Source organism: Trematomus bernacchii, unplaced genomic scaffold (assembly GCF_902827165.1).
Source record: "Trematomus bernacchii unplaced genomic scaffold, fTreBer1.1, whole genome shotgun sequence".
NCBI classification, from domain to species: domain Eukaryota; kingdom Metazoa; phylum Chordata; class Actinopteri; order Perciformes; family Nototheniidae; genus Trematomus; species Trematomus bernacchii.
In genome coordinates this window covers 1,204,329-1,226,102 of record NW_022987648.1, presented here as the reverse complement: position 1 = coordinate 1,226,102, position 21,774 = coordinate 1,204,329, and the positions used below count along the sequence as shown (strand labels likewise).

Sequence of the window (21,774 nt, the reverse complement as noted above, 5' to 3'; positions counted from 1 at the left end):
GTGTGTGTGTGTGTGTGTGTGTGTGTGTGTGTGTGTGTGTGTGTGTGGTGTGTGGTGTGTGTGGTGTGGTGTGTGTGTGTGTGTGTGTGTGTGTGTGTGTGTGTGTGTGTGTGTGTGTGTGTGTGTGTGTGTGTGTGTGTGTGTGTGTGTGTGTGGCGTGTTTTCTGAGTATGAGTTGGTTCAGCCCCTTAGAATAAATGAGCTTGCTTCCTGAACGTGCAAAACGAAAGTCTGAGGGAAACAAGTGCACATGGTGAGAAGACTGAAGGAACAGCACAGCACAAACAGCAAAGGTAATACATGTGAGAAAGGAAGGGAATAGAGCTGAATTACCAAACTAATTATACTCCTAAAATATCCACACAAAAGAAAAAAGGATACTTTAACTACTGTGTTTTTTCATTTCCTTTGATATGGTGTGTATGCAGGGCAGCATGAGCCAGTGGAAGCAGATCCAGCAGCTGGAGATCAGACTCCTGGAGCATGTGGACTACCTGTATGATGATAACTTCCCCATGGACATCAGGCAGGGTCTGTCCAGCTGGATCGAGACTCAGGATTGGTGAGTCCTGCTCCTGTATGTATGTTTTAAAAATGTTTAGCTTTCAGTTAACAGCCTTTACTGTCATTAATATCTTGCAGTCTGAATGTCGAAAAACACTAAAACTTAACCTGTCCAGCACCAGCAGACAAACACAGTTTATAAGGTCATAATATGCCCCATCATCTGTTTTCAGCTTGTTATCCTGCCCCGAGTTGGGGGAAAAAATAAAGAATGCAGCTTTAAAATATGATTAGTTTGTCCTTAACTTTCCAAATGGAAAACACCTGCACTCTGTCAAGAAGAAAACTCTTGATGGACTTTTTTTAGTCTTTTTGTGGTCCTTCTCTGTCTCTTAGTTATTTTGAGTCTCTATAGTTAGTTTGTGCAATTTCATGGTCTATTTTCGTCTCTTTGTCGTCATGTTTGCATTACCTTGTAGTTTTTTGCATCTCCAAGTGGCCATTGTGCGTCTCTGTAGCTCTTTGTGTTCCTTTGCATCTGTGCCCTTTTATTGGTTGTTTAATCATTGAGGTCATATGATTGATTTCCAATGATAATAATAATAATAATAATAATAATACATTTGATTTGTAAAGCACCTTTCATTGCTAAAAGTAATCCCAAAGTGCTACAAGGGCATAATATACCTTTAAAAAAACAACAACTTAAAAACAGCTTTTTGTAGGCCCTTCTTAATAGAGTCAGTGGCCTTAGGAGCCCTCCGGTGGTCTGGGAGGATTCCACAGGTGAGGAGCGGCTGAACAGAAAGCCCCTGGGTCCTGGGGGGGGGGGCGAAGCAGATGGTTGGTTGTAGAACGGAGGTTGCATGTGGAGGTTTGTGGTGAGAGTAGTTCCTTGAGGTAGGAAGGAGAGTTCCCGTGGATGCACTGATGGGTGAGTAGTGAGATCTTGTTTTTGATCCTGAATGAGACAGGAAGCCAGTGGAGCGAGTGAAGAATGGGTGTGATGTGATTGTATTTTCTCCCCCTCATCAGGATCCTAGCGGCACTGATGAATATGTATCACTTCACAGGTTGGAGTCCAGGGGCCGACCTGACCCCCCTTAGACAGTCTTCATCACAGAACAACCAACTGGGCTCACTCGACTGTTACCTCCTTTCATAATCTCTGTGTAGTGGAGTCTTACATTTCTATACAGTTTGGATACTAACACTGTGTATGAACTTGTACTTCATACAATGGCCCACCTGCAGAGTTGCTTTCTCAAGTTTCCTGTTTAGAATGTGTAACTCCAGCCATCTTCTTCATAGCTTTAGCTGGGAATCTTTTGTCTGTTCTTCAGGGACACAGCAGCCAACGAGGAGTCCATGGCGGGGGTTCTGTTCACCAACCTTCTGTCCCAGCTGGATCGAGTGCGCTCACAGGAGCAGAACTTCTTACAGAGACACAACATGAAGATCATACAACAGCAGCTACAGGTGTGTCACCTTCTTTATGGCCTAGTTATGTCACATTCACAGCTCCCTTCATTTAAACAGAGGCTTTATTTTCACTTGTTTTCACACCTAACCAACGCCTTTTCAAAGTTGCTTCACTGCGGTAATAATTGCACAATACAATCATTTGTTTACTTCCTAGTTTAAACTGTAGCTTGCCCACCGTGGAAGCTGAGATAATAATAAAAAAAGCGAATCAAATGTCAAAAGATCCATGGTGTTGCAGTATCTTGGTGACAGAGGCAAAAACCCCAGCACCATATACTGTCTCTGTCATTTCTCAAAGTCAACTTTATTGTTAATTCCTCTATTTGTGTTACACAGAATCATTTTTCTCACCATCCCAGAGAATAGAAAATATAATATAAAAAGAAATATAAAATACATACACACCTTTTCACCTACTATATATATATATATATATATATATATATATATATATATATATATATATATATATATATATATATGTACAAATACATAGACACAAATATACATATACACACATTTAGAGGGGGGGCCTGCTCTCTCCAGTTCTGTATGTCTGCATAAGTTGACTTATGGTATTTGCTTATTTGGCTGTATACAAATTCTGCGTTCGTCTCCTGTCGGGTCATTTTCTTCATTATCATAACAACATAAAGCATTTTAATTTGAGGTGACAATACTAAAAGGTTGCTTTTACATGAATATGCTCATGTATGCCATTACCCAAAGTAAAAGTAAAAGTTGATTTCATGGTGGAATTAACTTCATCAAAACGCTGAGCATACTCACTTTCAGTAGTTGATTATAAAATGTCTCCAATAAGAAGAAGTGTTTTTTTTGGTCTATGGTGTGTGTATGCTGGAGGTGAAAGGGAAGTGAAAAAAGAAGTCACTCTGAATGTGTAACTTGTTTCTGTGTGTGCTGTTGTTGCTTTTCCTGAGAGCAGCTTCTGTTTTGGCCGTTCCAATATCAAATGGAGTTAAGAAGGACAGAAACGACTTTATGGAATTGAAATACAATTAAAGACATTCTTTTACAAATGATGCACTGACCGCTGGCTGAAATACTTGTACTCAGCATAATAATGGTGTGTTTGTGAAAAACACCTTCCCTTCTCTTCTTTGATGTGAGTTTTTGGTCCAGGCGCTTTACAGGATGTTGTGGTCAGAGCTCACCGACGTCATGAGCCTCAGCTCACATTTTATTCTGGAAAATAAATATACCTTTGCAGAACAAACCCATGAGGCTCATACCGCTGTTTCCTGTGTGTCTCAATGTGTCGCAGTCAATACTTCTCAGCGGAAGCAGCTACTCATGTGAAGAGTGCAGGCGGTTGTTGTTGTGATGTACGATTGTGTTTTAATCCCTCTTTAGTTTGACTGACCTATAACCCACATGTAAGCAGGCTCCCTAAGGAAAGCCCCTTGTAGCTTGATCTCTTACTGATGATCACCAGAAATACAAGACCATTTCTGCACTCTTTTCAGGATCACATTTTTTAGCTAAGTAATGCAGGGGGACAAAAAAGAGAAGTGAGCTTGAAAATACCAGAAACCAAACTACCTGCTTATAAATAATAAAAGACATAAACAAAAGTGAGTGTAGGTGTGTGTTCATGCAGCTCAGTCATCAGTCTGGCAATGATGCGGATTAATTCAAACTTTCTCACACCTGGAGGCGAGAAAAAAACATTCCTCTTCCCACAGCAGGATGTTTGGTACTTTGGTACGTAGGCTTTTGAACGGGCTCATGAGCAAACCAATGCCACACTCTTTATAAGAATCTGAGTCATGTGGTGAGATAGAAGGCAGGAGTCGTGTCTGCTCCATATCAAAGATGTATTTGTTTATGTAATTTGTTTCCGTTACAGGTTTTATAACGCCCTTTGAAACAACTTATTATATTGCAAGTATGTGTCACACCTTTGGCTCTAAGCCTTTACTTTGATTCGGATGGAGGGTTGGTCCAGAGACAGGCTGAACTTCATTCCTTTTCTGATTGTATGATAAGTAATCTCTGAGGATACTGCACAGGCGCTTGGTTTTTCTGGATGGCAAAGATAAACATACACTGTGAAAATTGACTGTCAGTATTACCCTGCTGCCGGTTCTTGTAGGGCGTTTTCTATGCTTACATTAACGACATCTAAGACTGTGAGTGTAATTATCTTTGTGTGTGTGTGTGTCCCCAGGTGAAATACACATCAAACCCCACGGTCATGGCCCGGGTGATCTCCACCTGCCTGAGGGAGGAGCGGCGGATCCTCTCCAGCGCCTGCATGCAGGAACAGGTTTGTGGTTTGTTTCTGAGAGGGAAAGTCCCTCCAGTTCCTTCATCACGTCTGCTGCTGGGAAACCAGAGCTGCTGCCAGGAAAACACTGCTGCAAACTACACACCCACACATTCCCAACTGCTTCACCCTCTTCCCAAGAAACACTGCTGCATGACATAATACTTCTGTTCCTTTACTTATGAACGTGCTGAAAAATCAAGATAGCATTTTAATATTCAAGGAAGGCTGTTGTAAAACAAAATGAACAGGTTGATGACGATTTTTGTCATAAAACTTTATTCAGCAAAAATAAAAAGATTATTATACACTTCTGTGTAGTCCACTGAGTACACTATGTACTTCCTGTCACAGTGCATGAACTTCTACATGGCTGTTTTACTAACTCAGAAATGACAATCTCTTTTCCTCTTTACTATCATGGCCTGAACGTAAACGTACCAGAAAAGGCATTACCGCCATCTTTTGATTCAACACTCAAAGATTCAATAGCTCCTCCAACAGTGCAGCATACATTACATAAGACATACAACTAAATATAAAAAGTGCAAGAAGAAACTGCAATAAAACAGTGCATGACAATGGTACACGCGACCCTGGGAGGTAACTGGATCAAGTCCCGGAAAAGTACTTCCTAGGTGCCCTTGAGCTAGGCTCCCAACTGCTCCACGGTAAATGGTAAATGGACTGTATAAGTAGAGTCCATTTACCATTCCAGCGTTTCACTCTCACCATTTCACCGCTAAGAGTACCTGGATGCAATGGATGAAAACACTACAAGTACAGAGGAAACCATATTGAGACACAGCACAAGATGGTGATAACGGTAATATGCATTGTCATTGTGATAATGTTAGCATGAGTGCAGCCTCACAGAGCTGCTAGGCTGGGTGTAGACTGTTCCATGCTGCTTTGTGCTTACGTTTGAAGTACAGGCCATGTCATCAGATGTGTTCTGGGAGCAAAGTGTTATCCTGAATCCTTGATTACAAGAATAAATATAAGTGATTGAAGAACAGATTAGGCCTATGTTTGAAATAAATCTTTCAAAACACATTCAGAAGAAAATAATGCTCTCCAACAGGGTCCACTGGAGAGATCACTGCAGAACTCTGTGGCCTTCGAGAGGCAGAAGAACATGGACAACAGAGTGGCCATCATCAGGGGCAGCGTGCAGGTAACTGACACACACATGTTTCAGGCAACATCAGAGCAAATATAAAGTTCACCCAATGGACTGATCTTTAAATGTCTGCCTGTCTGTGTGCAGCTGATGGACCAGGCTGTCAAATCCATCGAGGACATGCAGGATGATTTCGATTTCCGCTACAAGACCCTGCAGGCACGAGGTGGTCCCTGTGAAAGCAAACTTAATCTTACTTCAGTGCATTAAAATAACACAGCGTGCACCACAATCATTTTTTCTCTAAAATATCTGTCGTTGCGTGTGTGTGTGTGTGTGTGTGTGTGTGTGTGTGTGTGTGTGTGTGTGTGTGTGTGTGTGTGTGTGTGTGTGTGTGTGTGTGTGTCATAGAATCATCAGATGCTCGACAGAACCCTGAGATGATGAAACAGGAAGTAACGACCCTGCAGGCTATGCTTAACAGTCTGGACTTTAAAAGGAAGGTATGCATGCGTATCAATGTGTATCAATGTGTATCAATGCGTATCAATGTGTATCAATGTGTATCAATGTGTATCAATGCGTATCAATGTGTATCAATGTGTATCAATGTGTATCAATGCGTATCAATGTGTATCAATGTGTATCAATGTGTATCAATGTGTATCAATGCGTATCAATGTGTATCAATGTGTATCAATGTGTATCAAAATGTCTCCAACATAGAAAGCAAGAAAAATGCTTTCCAGTGTACAAATAAAGGATTGTATAATTTACAACAAGTATGGCAAGGCAAAGCGACTTTCTTTAGATAGAACACTTTAAGTCCACTAAAAATGCTTTACAAAAGACGGTGCTACAACAAAGTGCAAAATAAATGCCTTAGTTAAAATGATTCTGCAAAAAACAAACAAGCTTAAGTAAAATAAGACAGATTTAGAATACAATATAAAAGTTGAATAGATAAACGATTTGAATAGTTATTTGATGTAATAAAAGGCAACAGCAAATAGAGAAGTCTTTAGCCTTGATTTAAAACAAGTGAGAGACGCAGCAGTATTTGATTGTAAAGCATTTCAAGCATCACAGCGGTCTTTCCTTACCTTTGTCAGGAGATCTTGTCAAAGATGGACGATGTGATCAAGGAGATTGAAGACCTGATGAGCTCTCAGCTCAACCCGGAGCTGCAGGACTGGAAGCGCCGGCAGCAGATCGCCGCCATCGGGGGGCCGCAGCTCACCGGGCTGGAGCAGCTGCACAGCTGGTGAGGACTTCTATAGGATTATTACGTGTACTCTAATATAGGTACATGGCCTAACATGCATTGTAATGTATTATAAGAACATGTTTGCTTTTAAAGCTGAATCAATCTCTTTATAGACATTAATGATGAACTTTTATAAAAAAATCTAATGTGTAAATATTCTCTGTAAGCTACCACTAGTCAACCTACAATATTGTCGCAATATCGATTTACAGATACTTGTTTAAAAATATTGTGATATTTGATATAATTCACCTAGCCCTAGGTAAGATTCATGATGTGTTTTAAACGGAGGAATAGTTTGCACCTGTGTTCGTATAATGATGAATCCCTTTTAACCTGTGAATTGATTGTGTGTGCCAGTTGATCCTAAATAACATGTCAATATCCCAATCTCTACTGAAGGCCGTGTGCACAAACACAAGTTGAACGTTAAAAATCCTTCAGTAGTTCTGAAGTGGAGCCTCTGGAGGAACTGAAGGCCAAACAACATTTATATTTATTACTAGCTGTAGTGATTAAAAAAGAACACAAAAAAGGTGCCCTGAAATACTTGTTCAGTAATGAAAATAATTAAATGAACCTATATTATTGTAATCCAAGTCCTATTTAACTGTGGAATTGAAGAAACCGCAATAGCCAATTATTTTGCATTTCAGCACTTAAATGTGTGTAAGCGTGATCTTAAGTGTGTGTAGATAATGCTACTTAAAGGTCCCATGTCATGGCCATTTCTACTGATCATAATTCCATTGTTGAGGTATACTAGAATAGATTTACATTGTGCAATGTTCCAAACTCACATTGGTTTCTCATACAGCATCTCTGTATAGTATGTGTATTCACTCTCTGTCCTAAACGGCTTGTTGGAGCTCCTGCCACCCCCCCCCCCCCCCCCCCCCCCCCTCCCTGTGAGCCCACTGTGCTCTGATTGGTCAGCTCCTCCACTCTGTTCTGATGAGTCCACCACCGTTACAGCGGAACATCAGTGATTATGTGTTACAATGGCGTTTGTTAGCAACCAGGAAATGACACCAGTAATGACAAACAGATGAGAATGCTGCGTGGGGTCTGGGTGCCGTGTTGGCGGGACGTTGCAGGGCTCGCTGCTGTGAGTGACAGTGTGAGCTGGGTTCATTTCCTGCTTGCTGCGTGGGATCTGCGAGACAGCGAGACATTGCGAATGGACGCGGGAAGGGGGGGGTGCTAATGGGGCTGCAGCACCCCATCTGCGAGGCTCCACTAGCACCCGCACCCGCACCCGCACCCCCCCCCCCCCTGCACCCCCAAACGCGGCGCACCTACAGTGTAACCCCTCGATTCCACCGGGTCCGTCTGCGCCGCGTTACGGCTGCGCCGCGGTTTTGGTCCGGCCTCCTCCGGCGTCATACCCTACCAGGCGCGTTTCAGAAGCATTTCAGAAGCGGAGCGTCTTGCCTGCCGGCTCTCAGTTTTTGTTGATTTGGGCATATTTCCTGGACAGGCTACTTTGTACAGACAAAGTTAATAATAACTGTAATATTCCAGTTATAAACGACATGAATCAAAGATGTGTTGCTGTATTTTAGTGGTAAAAAAATGCATTCATCATCATAATTATTCTATATATATAATTTACACAGTGCCTGTAAACCGGAGGAGAACGCTGGCATTTCTCCTCCTACTTGAAAGACTACGGAGGGATAGGGTCTGCAAATTAGTTTATTTTGGGGATGGGCCGGATGCTCTGACCGTTCCATTTCCTGCCTGGCGCCTCTGCAACGAAAAATAGACTTGAATCCTATTTCGAGCGGAGCCCAGCGCCGAGACGCTTCTGGGACGCTTCTGAGCCGTAACGCGGCGCGTCTGGTGGAATAGCACCCGCAGACGGACCCGGTGGAATCTAGGGGTAAGCGTGCCACAGTTTCCACTAGCACGACTATAACGATTCATGTCTAATGACCGAAACATTGTTCTTTAGGTATCGGTTGTAATTTCATACTTAGCCAGAATAGCTTCTTTGACTTGTCCATAGTCTAAGGCAGGGGTCGGCAACCCCTGGCACGCGCAGGGCCGCCCCTCCCTACAGGCCGATCACGCAGACAGCATGGGGCCTCACCTCGCGGAGGGGGCCTCAGCTTGCGGAGGGTGCTTCACTTTGCAGAGAGTGCTTCATTTTGCGGAGGGTGCTTCATTTTGCAGAGAGTGCTTCATTTTGCAGAGAGTGCTTCATTTTGCGGAGGGTGCTTCATTTTGATTCATCTGAAGTGCAAATGCGCTTCTCGGACGCTTCTGGGACACTTCTAGCCTTAACGCGGCGCGTCTGGTGGAATAGCACCTATTGACTAGAGTGGCCGCGATCGTTGTGAACGCCGCGGCGCAGCCGTAACGCGGCGCAGCCGTAACGCGGCGCAGCCGTAACGCGGCGCAGCCGTAACGCGGCGCAGACGGACCCGGTGGAATCTAGGGGTAAGCGCGCCACAGTTTCGCCGCTGCGAGGCTCCACTAGCATCCCCCCGTCGACGCTCGCGACACAGAGGGCCTCATCATATAACTTTGCGTGGGGCCACAAGTTGGCCAGGGACGGCCCTGGGCGTTACCTGCAGAAGGAAGCCATGCACGCAACGCAGCCCCGCTCTCTTTAACTCCAGTCGACTAGCTGCTGCTTTCCTTCATGGTGAAACGATAAGATAAGATAAGATAAGATAAGATAAGATAAGATAAGATAAGATAAGATAAGATAAGATAAGATAAGATAAGATAAGATAAGATAAGATAAGATAAGATGGTACTTTATTGATCCCAATTTGGGAAATAGTTTTTGTTGCAGCAGCATAAAAGACAAGGCATTTTACAATAAAACAAAACTAGAAATAAACAAGAATAGAAAATAGAAAATATATATGTTGAAATAGAAAATATACATGTTGAATTTGACAAGATATTATATATACAAATATATATATACATAAATATATGACATGGAATATTAATATTAAATATTGAGCAGATTATATATGTGTAAAATGTATAACGTGGTTTTATTTCTAGAGAAACTATGGAGCAGAGAGTTCTCTTCCAGCCAGAGGTGATTTGTTGTACAGTGTTATTGCAGTGGGCAGGAATGTTTTCCAGTATCTGTCCTTGAGACAGGGGAGCTGCAGCAGTCTGTTGGAGAAGGAGCTCCGTTGACTGTCCAGCTGCAGGTGGAGAGGATGGGTGGGGTTATCCATGATGGACAACAGCCTGTTTAGTGTCCTCCTCTCCACCACAGCTTCAAAGGGGTGTAGTGTAGTGCAGTGCTGCCGGAGCGCGCCCGCACTTCATCAATTGCAGTTGGCTACCCATAAGGAGCTGTACAAATGCCGCAGTTTTTGCGTGCCTGTGTCTTTAGTTGAAAGCCCAGTGGCGATCTGCTCATCTCTCATCGAAAATAATATGCTACACTGGCCATCTGTGTGTTCTGGAGAATCACATAACGGACGATCGTCATTATTATTATTATGCCGTTTAAACCAATTATTTACATTTGTAAATGGGTGGGGCCTCACCATCAGGCCACGTCGTCACCTTCAACACTGTCACGTCACTCTTCTTTGTTATCATATCCTTCTCTCAATTCTGTCACCTGTGCTTGGATTTGTTGGAATTGGTGCTGCATATGTCTCCATCTCTGCTCTTGGGGCGTGGCCTCTTTCTCCAACTGCTGATCTCTGGAAGCATGGGAGCGGACAAGAGATTTCACCATGCTTGTCAACTCCTCCATGTCATCAGGTGTTCTGGCTGCCGCGGCCCCCTGCTGGTCAGGATGGAGGCAAAGAGGAGAACACAAGACCGAATGGCGTTTCAAGATACTAATCTCTGCGCCCCTCCTCCCCCCCCCCCCCCCCAGGTTCACTCTGACAGCACAGAGTCTGTTCCAGATGAAGCGTCAGCTGGACAAACTGGCCGATCTGATCGTGAAGGTCACCTACGAGAGTGACCCGATCCCTCTGCAGAAACCTCAGATGGAGGAGCGAGTCAAATACCTCATCTATCACCTGATCAAGAGGTAACCTTAACACCACACAAGGTACCACTCAACACACCTAAAGGATGTACCCTTACTGAAAAAGGCAACCATACAGTGCAAGATAATGCAGATAGATATTTTCTCTTTTAGTGTCCTTGAACCCTTCTTATGTTTTAAGCGCTTTGAGCACTATTATTATTATTATTATTATTATTATTATTATTATTATTATCATTATCATTATCATTATTATTATTATTATTATTATGTGTTTGGATCATGACTGGTGTTCTCTGCTGTTGCTAATACCCCTTTCACACCAACGCAACTCCGGTTCAAGCTCCGTGCTAGAGCTTTTCTGGTTCAGAACCGGTACTTCGGTTTAGCTCCGGCTCTTTTCACACCGCTCAGAGACCGACTGGTGCTGCCGCTGCTGCGTCATGACGTCACAGTTTACGTCGCTGATTTTCTCCCCAACGGAGCTCACCTCACAACAACAACGGGCCGGGGACTGCGTTGCTTTTAATCATACGAAGCCAGATTAAATTAAATAACGACTTCTCCAACCTTATACTTTTCTCCAGAGTGCCGTGGTTCATTGTTTATTAATGTGTTTCAGCGGCATTTACCGACCGCTGCAGTGCTGGCCGGCTGCTCTTCCACGAGTGTATTCTCCCGTTAGCTCCGGGTTAGCTCACACGGCTCTAAAGTATTCACTGTCTGACTGTCACACAAGCAGCTGATACATATCCCCAGTTCCCCTTAAGTGAATGTGTGTCAGTCTGAATTGACGCTGTTTGGCATCACAACGCTGTTATGAAAGTTTCTCTGGTATAACATGGGTGATGTTAGCATAGCAACCGAAGCTAATGTGACTATATTGACTGATGGTTATCATATTGTGGCATTAGCCGTTTTCTACAGGCACATTTTACCGGCTTATTTTTCTTTATGATTTAACTTGTGTAGCCTGCCAGCGGGTGACTGACTTCACCCGCTGATATAATAAAAAAACAACAGGAAATCGTATGAGGCAGTGTGTTGATCTTCAAGACGGGAAATAACAGAGACTACTTGCTAAGCCGTTTTCTACAGGCACTTTTTACCGGCGTATTTTTCATTATGATTCTACTTGTGATAGTCGGACATGACAACCTGTGCAGCCCATGTATTGATTCCATCCGATAGCTGCTATAATAACAAACAAAACGTCTGCCTGCTCTCCACAATGACCAATAACAGCGAACAGATGGTCAAAGTAAGGTACAAATAAACAGAATCACACGAAGCCTGGTTAGTGTTGCCTGACTTTATAAAGCGTGTTTTTTTTTTACAAGTGTGTGGTTGCGTTCTAGTCACTTTGCTCAGCACTACTGCTTGTTACAACTTTTATTTGCCGTACTCGCCTTTAACTGTTAGCTCAGGTTAATCTCGCCCCCCTCCGACGTAAGCGTGACATATGCGGTTCTTGCTTCTAGACGGACAACTTTTTGGTGCTCGAAACGAACCGGATTCCGGAGCTTAGAGGCTGCTCCGCTGCGGTGTGAACAGGAAAACCCGGTGCTTTTCAAGCACCAGCACCGAACCGGCCCCGAAACACCGTTGGTGTGAATGGGGTATAGAGACCTTTCATTGTGTATAATGATGTAGATTGTATACAATAGGCCCCACATGCAAAAGGCCCCAGCATCTCTCCTACCTTTTTGCCAAGAGCCACAGACGTTATAGTTATTTTTACACTTTTTTCATTTATTGATATGTTGTGTGCATAGTATGTATTTTTTGCTCATATTGTGTCTCTTTGTGTTCATAGTATGTTTTTCTGTCCCATTTTTTCTACCTTCGTAGTGATGTATTGTGTTTTTTGTTCATTCTGTCTCATTGTTGTCCTTTTGTGCCTCTTTGTGGTCATCTTCTGATTCTTTAGGCACTTTTTTGTGTCGCTGTTGTCATAGTGTGTCTTCTTTGGCCATTTTATATCTCTCTGGTTGTTTTGCCCATTTTGTGTTACTTAAGTCTTCTTGGTCATGTTGTGTCTCTATGTAATCGTTTGGTTTTATAGCTTGAAAGTTGAATTGCTTTTTGTCATGTGCAAATACATACAGATTGTACTTGAAACACTGATATGTACTGTACGAAAAACCTCCTCTTTAACTAGCAGCACCAACAACACATTACACAATACAGGCCTAGTGAGGTGCTAAATACAGGCCCAGCACACACAACCATCGAATGACCCCAGCTGCTGTGAAGTGAAGGGTGAAACTCTGCAATGACTGTGGTTTGTTCTCAGCTCGTTTGTGGTGGAGAAGCAGCCATGCATGCCCACACATCCCCAGAAACCCCTCATCATCAAGACTGGCGTGCAATTCACCACCAAAGTCAGGTTTGTGACACAAAACACTCTGATGATGATTTTTGAAACTCTGAATTATTGTGCTTGTAAGGTCAATTGAAGTGTTCCAATGTCCTATATTCTGGTTGCCAGCAGGTGAGGAGTAAGAGTGATCTTTCGCAGACAAACACAGATGATTTCCGGTGGTTGGATGCAGTTTGATGTTTATTAAAGAGTGTACAGTACCCTGGGTTGAGTGTTTGTAGCTGTTAGCATCTGCGGCGTCTGGTTAGATCAGTGTGCTCTGCTCTCTTTCTGGATTCTGTGCTCTTTCCGGTCACCTGTGACCCTGTTTATACACCCTGTGCAGCTAACCCCCGTCACCAAGTGTTCAAAATGATATTGCATTATAAATATAAACAAAATAAACTGACATGCCAACAATACACATAAATGGCTCCTTCAGTGCTATTTCACTCCTGTTTTAACATCTGTCTTATTTGTGTAGTAATGTTGAATGATAACTCAGTTCTTTTTCTCTGTTTCTTCTTCCAGACTCCTGGTTAAACTTCCAGAAGTGGATTATCAGCTGAAAGTCAAAACAATATTTGACAAGTGAGATTTTTGGCCCAAAGTTTTTAAACTGGTTTGCATTTCCAGGAGATGAAAAATCCTTAAATAAACAAAGGTGTATATTAAAAACGTAATAAAAATGTGTTCACACACACTTGTCAAAACGCAAATCTCTGTGTGTTTTTGTGTGTCTCTAGGGACCTACCCCCCGGCAGAGTGTGAGTACAAACAAGCTGAAGACAGGAAGTACTGCTGATGTTACATTTAAACATATTCTCCAAACATTATACAACATCACTTTACATTACATTGCATTTACTTTACTGCTTCCAGAATGAGTTTCATTGCAGAATGCTACATATCAATTAAGAGGAAAGTTATTTTTAAAGGTGAAATTCTTTTGCAACCTGCGACATAAACATAAACATTACAATAAATCTTTCTTTACGTTTTTTCTGTTTTGATTCATCAAAATACCTTGAAAATATATCAATCCTTGAAGCAGGTGCTTTAGTTGTTAACATTCTACAGCTGAGTATTGATGTGCTCAGACAATTATTCTCCTATCAGTTGCATTTGTATCATATAAAAACAGCCAGCATAGATACAAATGTGACAAACCCACGAGGCCTCTTTGTTTTACCTTCTTGTTCTCCTCAGAAGTCGTCAGTTTTTCATCCTGACCAACAACACTAAAGTTATGGACATCGAGGACTACTCAAACGGCTGCCTCTCAGTGGAGTTCAGACATCTGGTAATACAATTCATGCTTGTGTCATTTATTACCAGAACATGTGACCATTAACCATTTCTGTCGGTTTGAAAAAAATATCCTGTAAGTCTTTTTGAAACATTTAAAAGTCATTATTTTAGAAAACAAACTTTGTTTTTGAGAGATATTATATGTTGACAATAATTCTCAGTATTTTGAGATACTGAGTCATTACTTTAGATAATATGTCATTACATTGACCTACAGAGTGGTATTCTTCATCACTAGACTATGATTTGATCTTATTTATGTTATTTTACAGACAGAAATGGGCAAATGTTCACTTACACATGGATATGACATTAACCAGTTTGTCAAAGTGGTGATTTGTTGAATTTCTGTTTTGTTTCCTTTCACTAACAGCAGCTGAAAGAGAAGAAATATATCAATGGCACAAAGGGGAACGAGGTACGACATGCGGATGAGTTGATCATTAATGTATTAACTCATTTCTGGGTTCAGGACTCATTCCTACACCACTATTTTGAGCCTGTGCATTATCCCTGAACACAAATAAGTGCATGTAATACTATTGTTGTCTAAATATACTTTTATTATTGCAAAAGTGTTGTCCCTAATGAGGGATATGCTGTGTGGATGTGTGTTGTGTGTTCGCAGGGCCTCCTCTCTGTGACAGAGGAACTTCACTCTCTCAGTTTCGAGGCGTGCTTCACAGTGCAGGGCCTCACCATAGATCTGGAGGTCAGGAGCACTGTACATATGACTGGATATTCGGCTCCTTGTTGTTGGTACCCAGCTCACTCATTGTGTATGTGAATCCTTCCAGACATGTTCCCTGCCTCTGGTGGTCATCTCCAATGTGAGCCAGCTGCCTGGGGGCTGGGCGTCCGTCATGTGGTATAACCTTCTGACTGATGAGCCCAGGGTGAGCTGACACACTGTTGCTGATGTGTTTAAAAGTGGATAGTGCTGCTTCTATCCCTCAGTTGCCAGTTAATTAGGTACACCTAGCTAAACCAATGTTGTCTAATACAACAGTCCTGCAATATTCTCTACCTTCATGAAGGTTCAGAATTTGTTAAACCCTTGTGTCTCACTTAACAGTCAAAATGACTAAATATGTAGTGGTTATGATCAGGACTAATGTTAAAAAGCAGTACTCGGTGCAAGTAGAAAATAATATATATATGTAAGCTGTAGTGTAAGAATTTTGACACAGACGTTATTGTCCTCTAAGGAACTTAGAGCTAAAAGGGTTAGGGTTAAACTGTTTTAGAAAGCAGTTGATTAATCTTTTATGATCATTTTTAGAGGATTTATTGTATGGTACAGTTGAACAGGGCTCTCGACACACATCCCAACTACTCCACTTTTACCTTTTTCCCACCTCTTTCCTATAATCCACAGAACTTGGCGTTCTTTGGAAACCCCCCTCGGGCCACCTGGAGCCAGCTCTCTGAGGTCCTCAGCTGGCAATTCTCAACCTTCGCTGGTAAAGGCCTCAACAAGGAGCAGCTCAGCATGCTGGGAGGAAAGCTTCTCGGTATGTCTGCCCTACAGCTTTCAAACAACATATTTGTACTGTATATTTCGAAATCTAGATTTTGGGATAACACATGTTTCAGGTGGCATTTGAAGGGGCCCTTTTCTGATGTTGTGGTGTTCCCTCTCCTGTAGTGTGTTATATTGTTTTTTGTGCATGTTAATGTTCTAGGCTAAAATCCCTGTGTTCCCTCTAGAGCGAGTTTCTCCCCCCTGCCTAAAAAAGCCTCCATTGGACTCCTTTGTTTACTTCCGTATATTGACATCACTATGTGTCACATCCTTTGTGACTGGCTAAGGGGCGGGACATCGCTATGCGGTTGACCAATCACAACAGAGCCGGCCAGCTAACCAATCAGAGCAGACTGGGCTCTGGTTTCAGACAGAGGGTGAAAAGAGGTGCTGCAACACAGGCAGTATGAGAAAAATAAAGAGCTTTTTGAACATTAAAGCATGGAGACATGTCCCAGTAGAGACACTGAATACTAATATCAACCTGATATGATCAGAATAGCGCCCCTTTTTACCACACAAGTTAATGTTGGCATTATAGCTGTTAGTCTTTGCAGGCTCACGGGTGTTGGGTAGTAGTCATTCATGTTGTTTACTGTATGTTGTTGTAGGCCAGCATGCCTCCTGTAGTGACTATCAAGTATCCTGGTCCAAGTTGTCCAAGGTAAGTGTTCAATTCCTCATGTACCATGTGGTTTCATCTCCAATATGGTGGTGCCAACTAGTGGCCCATGGGATAGAATTATCTGTGCCCCATGCTGTTTCGATGACCCTGGACATTTTTCTACATTCCATTTCATATATGTTACATCTCTTAAGTCATGTTTTAATGTCCAAAGAACTCATTGTACCCCTTCAATGTGTCGAACATTCTTTAAGGAGAATATTCCAGGAAAGCCATTCAGTTTCTGGATGTGGCTGGACTCCATCCTAGAGCTCATCAAGAAGCATTTGCTGCCCGTCTGGAATGAGAAGTAAGACCCTGGGTCACCCCAGACTCACTGTCAACCCCCCCTCCTCCCCCCAACTAAAAAGTGGTAGAAGAAGCAGGAAATAATATTGTTGTTCTTTTCCCTTGCGCCATCCATACAGCTATATCATGGGTTTTGTGAGTAAAGAGATGGAGCGCACTCTGCTGAAGGACAAAGAGCCAGGCACATTCCTCCTACGCTTCAGTGAGAGCCACCTTGGAGGAATAACTTTCACCTGGGTGCAGCACGGCGACAATGGTGAGGAAAAACCCATGCACTTAGCTCTTGAAAGTTTCTCTTACATAGTTCCTGTTTTCTTTATTGATGCTCCGCTATGCTAACACTGTCTTTTCACAACAGGAGAGGTTAAATTCAACTCTGTGGAGCCATACACCAAAAATCGGCTTAGCGCCCTACCATTTGCCGACATCATTCGAGACTACAAAGTGATCTCAGAGGGGGTGGTCCCAGAGAACCCGCTCAAGTTCCTCTACCCCGACATTCCCAAAGATGAAGCCTTCGGACGGCTTTACAACATTCAGCCAAGCAAAGGCAAGAGTGCAAACCATTCATGTTTCTCAGTGGTTGATTTAAATCACTAACACTAATCTCTCTCGTATCTCTCTTATCTTCCAGTCCATCCATACATAACATCTACCCTGATCCCAATCTCACAATTGCGGTGAGTTCATTGAGAGATTTATACATTTTTGATCATCAATTTTACCCTGACGTGTAGTTATCAGACTTAAGATGATGACTATGGGATATTGAGTGTGCTATCAAATCAACCAACAGCAGAATTACACAACTGAAAAGGATCTAGAAAATGCTATAATATCACAGAAGCAGCCTCACTGTCTCTGGACTCACTTGTCTTCTCTGCCTTTCGCTGTGATTGCAGCTCTAATACCACCACCACACCCTCCTCCTGTCAGTCTCCTGAGCCCCCGATGACTCCTGGGGAGTTTGACATGCTCAGTGAGCACCTATGCTTCGACATTAACAGCGTAAGTTTGCCATTATTTGCTATTTGGTGGACTGTACCTGTTGGGGAAATATTTTCCTGGGCCCATAACTTTGACTTAGTTTATCAGGTTATACTGTTCTGACTGAGCACAGGCAGCTGCAGCCTTGGGGGCTGTGCTCTCAGTGTGTTGTCTCCCTGTTCCTGCCTGTTGGCGTCAGCTGATAGAGTTGTTATGGTTCTATCTTGTTATGCACAATGTTGATTTTTCTCTCAGAACTAGCTAAGGGGTAGAGATCTTCAGAATTGGTTTGGCATCCGCTGTGTCAACTCGTGGCACACGATATGTCTTGTGAATTCTTCCGGCCGAAGCTCCAAATAAACCGTCAGTGTTTGCCATCTTATGGCGCGTTTCCACTACAGCGCGGAGCATGGTTTAAGAGGGCTGTGACGTCAGCGGCCCGTCTTTGGTTGCGTTTCCACTTGGCCTAGTACCGGCCGCCGGGTCCTAATTCACAGTTTTTCTGGCCTCATAAAATCGCGGGTCTAGGGCCAGAGACAACGAGGCTGAGTCGGGCTGAGTATGCTAAACTAGAGAGAGCATCGCTGGCAAGGGGGCTACAACTACAACAAGATGGACATATTTGACCGTGATTTAATTGTAATACACGTTTCAAAATGATGCCGAAGTAACAACATACTGATACCAGTTAGTAAAAACCATGAATTAATGCTTTGTCAAGTCTGCAGACAGACGGCAGGCGAAAAACCTTTTAAAATGCGTGTTTTCTAAATGGAGATTGGCTAAGCTAACGCAGTATATGCTCCGACCGTCCACACTCACAACAACGGCCTATACAGACATAAATAAAGCAGCGACTGTATTCACCATGACACAGGCAGTCTGTGGTTTGTACTTGTTTAACTTTTGTCTAGTTTCTGAACATATATGAGGAGCTGTGAGCTCTGAGTGCTAACAGCTAACGGCTGTGTTGTTTTTCTGGGGTTCTCATTGAAGATCACGTCACGGCTCCGCCTACACTGCGTTACTATAGATACTACCCCAGTTCCTAAACTGTAATGGAAATGCGCCATAAAGTGAGCCAGTCCTAACGAGGCCCAGCCATACCGAGCGGGGCCGAGCGAGGCCGTGTAGTGGAAACGCGCCAAAAGTTCCTGCTCTCCCGGTGTCTCTCTGAGTTTCGTCTCCAATGCTTCAGAAGTTTCCATCACAGTACCACTGTACTTTTTGTTAATCAAACCTATGTGAAGACCAACACCAACAATGCTGCAGGTCTCCCTTGAAAAAGAGATCTATGATCTCAATTGGACCAATCTGGTTAAATAAAGGTTTGAAATGAAATGAAATGCATTGATCCATATGGACAAGTATCACGTTTGTACGAAAGCCTGATACATCTTCTTCCCCTGTGCTTTAATGCTCCAATGTTGTGCAAAACTTAAAAAAATACCTTACAAATTAGTCGCCGTCCTTGCGCTGAAATATTCACCAGCACGCCAAATATGTATTTGTATTATTCAAAACTCATAATAGTCCCTAACCAAAGCACTATCTATATCAGGGGCGACGCCAGGCGGTAGCTTGGAGTTGCTACAGCAACACCAACATTTGGCCTAGCAACTGCTAAGCAACCCCAAGAAATGTATTTTTTTTTTATATATATATATATATATGTGAAATTCATAATTTGAAAATGTATTGATTCGAAAATGATATGCTACAGTACAGTACAAGTACTTCTGGGTGTTTCATTCAAGCTCGGCTCTGTGTGTGTGGCACGAGCGCACAAGTGAGCGAGCGAGAGAGAGAGCACCGGTACCGGAGATTGTTGTTGTTAGCATCTGGTTAGCTAGCTACGCTAACGGATATTAGAAGCTGTTTCTACAACAAAGTGAAGGGAAAGTCCTCTCCTGTCAGATAACGTCAGCTCAGTGAGGTAAAGGAGTCTCTCAGTGTTTAGATAGTTCACTTTAGTCTAAGTTATTCAGTTATTCAGGTCTCAAACTGTTTGATCTCCATTTATGTAAACAAGTATTTCCAAGGCACGACTTTATATGATCATTATAGTTCAAAAATAACAGAATAAATGAAAAACGAATAAAGTTTAAAAGGGGAGTGATTAGTAAAATATCCATAAAGAAAAAGAAAATCTGTTTACAGTTCTGTTTCATATGGGTGTTGAGAGCTGGATCCATAGATCTCTTCATGTTGCTCTCAAAGTGCACCAGATTGATGCTTTTAACTTCAATATTTAAAAAGATAATCTTCCCGACCCCCCTAGGACATTAGGTCCACCCTCCACTTGTAAAAAACAGCACTTTACCTCTGCTTACACCTATATGCCGTGAGCTGATTATTGAGCCTTCATTGTAACAGTCGCGGGTACACTGTGTGTGTGTGTGTGTGTGTGTGTGTGTGTGTGTGTGTGTGTGTGTGTGTGTGTGTGTGTGTGTGTGTGTGTGTGTGTGTGTGTGTGTGTGTGTGTGTGTGGGGAGTGTTGCAGTAGAAAATTCCACTGTAGCGCCCGGTACATTAATGGGAAACCCTACATGTTTGAGCACCCTCTATGAAACGTCAAGCTACCCCACAGCACCCCCAAAAGAAAATCTCTGGCGCCGCCCATGATCTATATCAACACAGTCTCACGGCATTTCGTGTTATAGTCACGAAATGAATCTATTGATTCGTGTTCACCAACACGATTTCGCAATTTTTTTCGTGTCACACAGAACGATTTTAAAAGCAATGTAAATAATAACAAATTAGAAGGAAAAAGACATTTAAAAAAATACAGATTTAAGTATTCTGACACAGAACGATTTTAGAAGCAATGTATTTATATTGGTAGTATGTTTCGTGCCTGCACCAAATAATAACAAATTAGAAGGAAAAAAAGATGACATAAAATACAGATGTCAGTATTCTGAGGCTCTGAGACATTTCTTTTCCTCGCGGACGGCAAAAAAACTCAGACATTATACAATTTAAAATAAAAGGGATAGGGTTAGGCTTAGGGTAAGATATTGAGTAAGAACATGTTTTTATGAACCACACAGCTTCTGGTCTTCCAAGACCCGACCGGACAAAAAGACGTGTTGCAGGCACGAAACATACTACCAATAGAAATACATTGCATTTAAAATCGTTCTGTGTGACACGAAAAAAATGTGAAAATCGTGTTGGTGAACACGAATCAATAGATTAAATTAATTTCGTGACTAATAACACGAAATGCCGTGAGACTGGGTTGCTATATAGACTCGTTTTGAATGAACATTTGAAGGTCACCTAGCTGTGCGGCCGTTGCTGATTGTTTATCAAGAATGACACAATATGTCTCTAATCTCTACATTTTGAAAGATGTATTTCTTAAACTGAGTGAGAGCCGCAGACAGGGAAGGTCATCCGAAAAATGTGTATAGACGAGTCCTCTATGTTCTGCTGCTGGTAATGTTCTCCTTTTCCTTTTACAGATGAGCTCTCCATATTCAGAGTAAGGCGAGGGGAAATATGTAACTCCCAACCGAGTTTTATACTCATCTGATGCCACTGCCCGATCAACGTCTACATCTTTGTTGGCTGTGTTTATTTTGTGGTAAAATTAGATTCATAGCTTGAACTATTGTTTACTGCTTTTTTTATATTCATAATTGTTCTTTAAAAAATGATCTGTTTCTATTGTGACAACTCAATTATAAATTATATTTTAACAGTATATTAAAAAAAAGAACACATGTTTATTGTGTCTGCTTTGTACTATGTTATGACATTGGCTTCTTTATTTCTGCATTTGTAGCAACACTTTCTCTTTAGCCATACGTTTGCCTGTGTTGCATACAACACTCACCCATATTCATCATTCAATTGTGTAGAAGGAAACCGGTTTAGCTCATATTTTCAAGCAGAACCAGTTGCAACTCACCACAAACCGTTTATCGAGATTTGCCCAGATTTAATTGTTT

The 21,774-nt window shown here is 42.3% G+C and overlaps 1 protein-coding gene across 2 annotated transcripts; it reads left to right on the top strand.

Annotated features, from left to right (window-relative positions):
- Positions 1 to 205: 205 nt before the first annotated feature.
- Positions 206 to 21,573, top strand: stat4 (signal transducer and activator of transcription 4). Of its 2 annotated transcripts, none has more exons than XM_034134260.1 (24): positions 206 to 293; positions 429 to 562; positions 1,848 to 1,983; positions 4,181 to 4,279; positions 5,364 to 5,456; positions 5,550 to 5,628; positions 5,814 to 5,905; positions 6,515 to 6,666; positions 10,538 to 10,696; positions 12,951 to 13,043; positions 13,548 to 13,607; positions 13,763 to 13,783; positions 14,229 to 14,319; positions 14,701 to 14,745; positions 14,956 to 15,039; positions 15,125 to 15,223; positions 15,706 to 15,841; positions 16,464 to 16,516; positions 16,732 to 16,826; positions 16,945 to 17,081; positions 17,184 to 17,375; positions 17,460 to 17,505; positions 17,728 to 17,833; positions 21,286 to 21,573. In XM_034134260.1, the coding sequence occupies exons 2-24, from the start codon at positions 435 to 437 to the stop codon at positions 21,307 to 21,309; spliced, it is 2,220 nt and encodes a 739-aa protein (XP_033990151.1). In that variant the 5' UTR covers positions 206 to 293; positions 429 to 434; the 3' UTR covers positions 21,310 to 21,573. The 2 variants fall into 2 exon arrangements, with proteins under 2 accessions (XP_033990151.1, XP_033990150.1); XM_034134259.1 differs by having other exon boundaries at positions 14,226 to 14,319.
- Positions 21,574 to 21,774: the final 201 nt, after the last annotated feature.

Coding starts and splice junctions, on each gene's coding strand:
- stat4 (XM_034134259.1), top strand. CDS start 435: ATGAGCCAGTGGAAGCAGATCCAGCAGCTGGAGATCAGACTCCTGGAG. Junction 16,827..16,944: donor CTGCCCGTCTGGAATGAGAA/GTAAGACCCTGG, acceptor CCATCCATACAG/CTATATCATGGGTTTTGTGA. Junction 17,376..17,459: donor CAACATTCAGCCAAGCAAAG/GCAAGAGTGCAA, acceptor CTTATCTTCCAG/TCCATCCATACATAACATCT.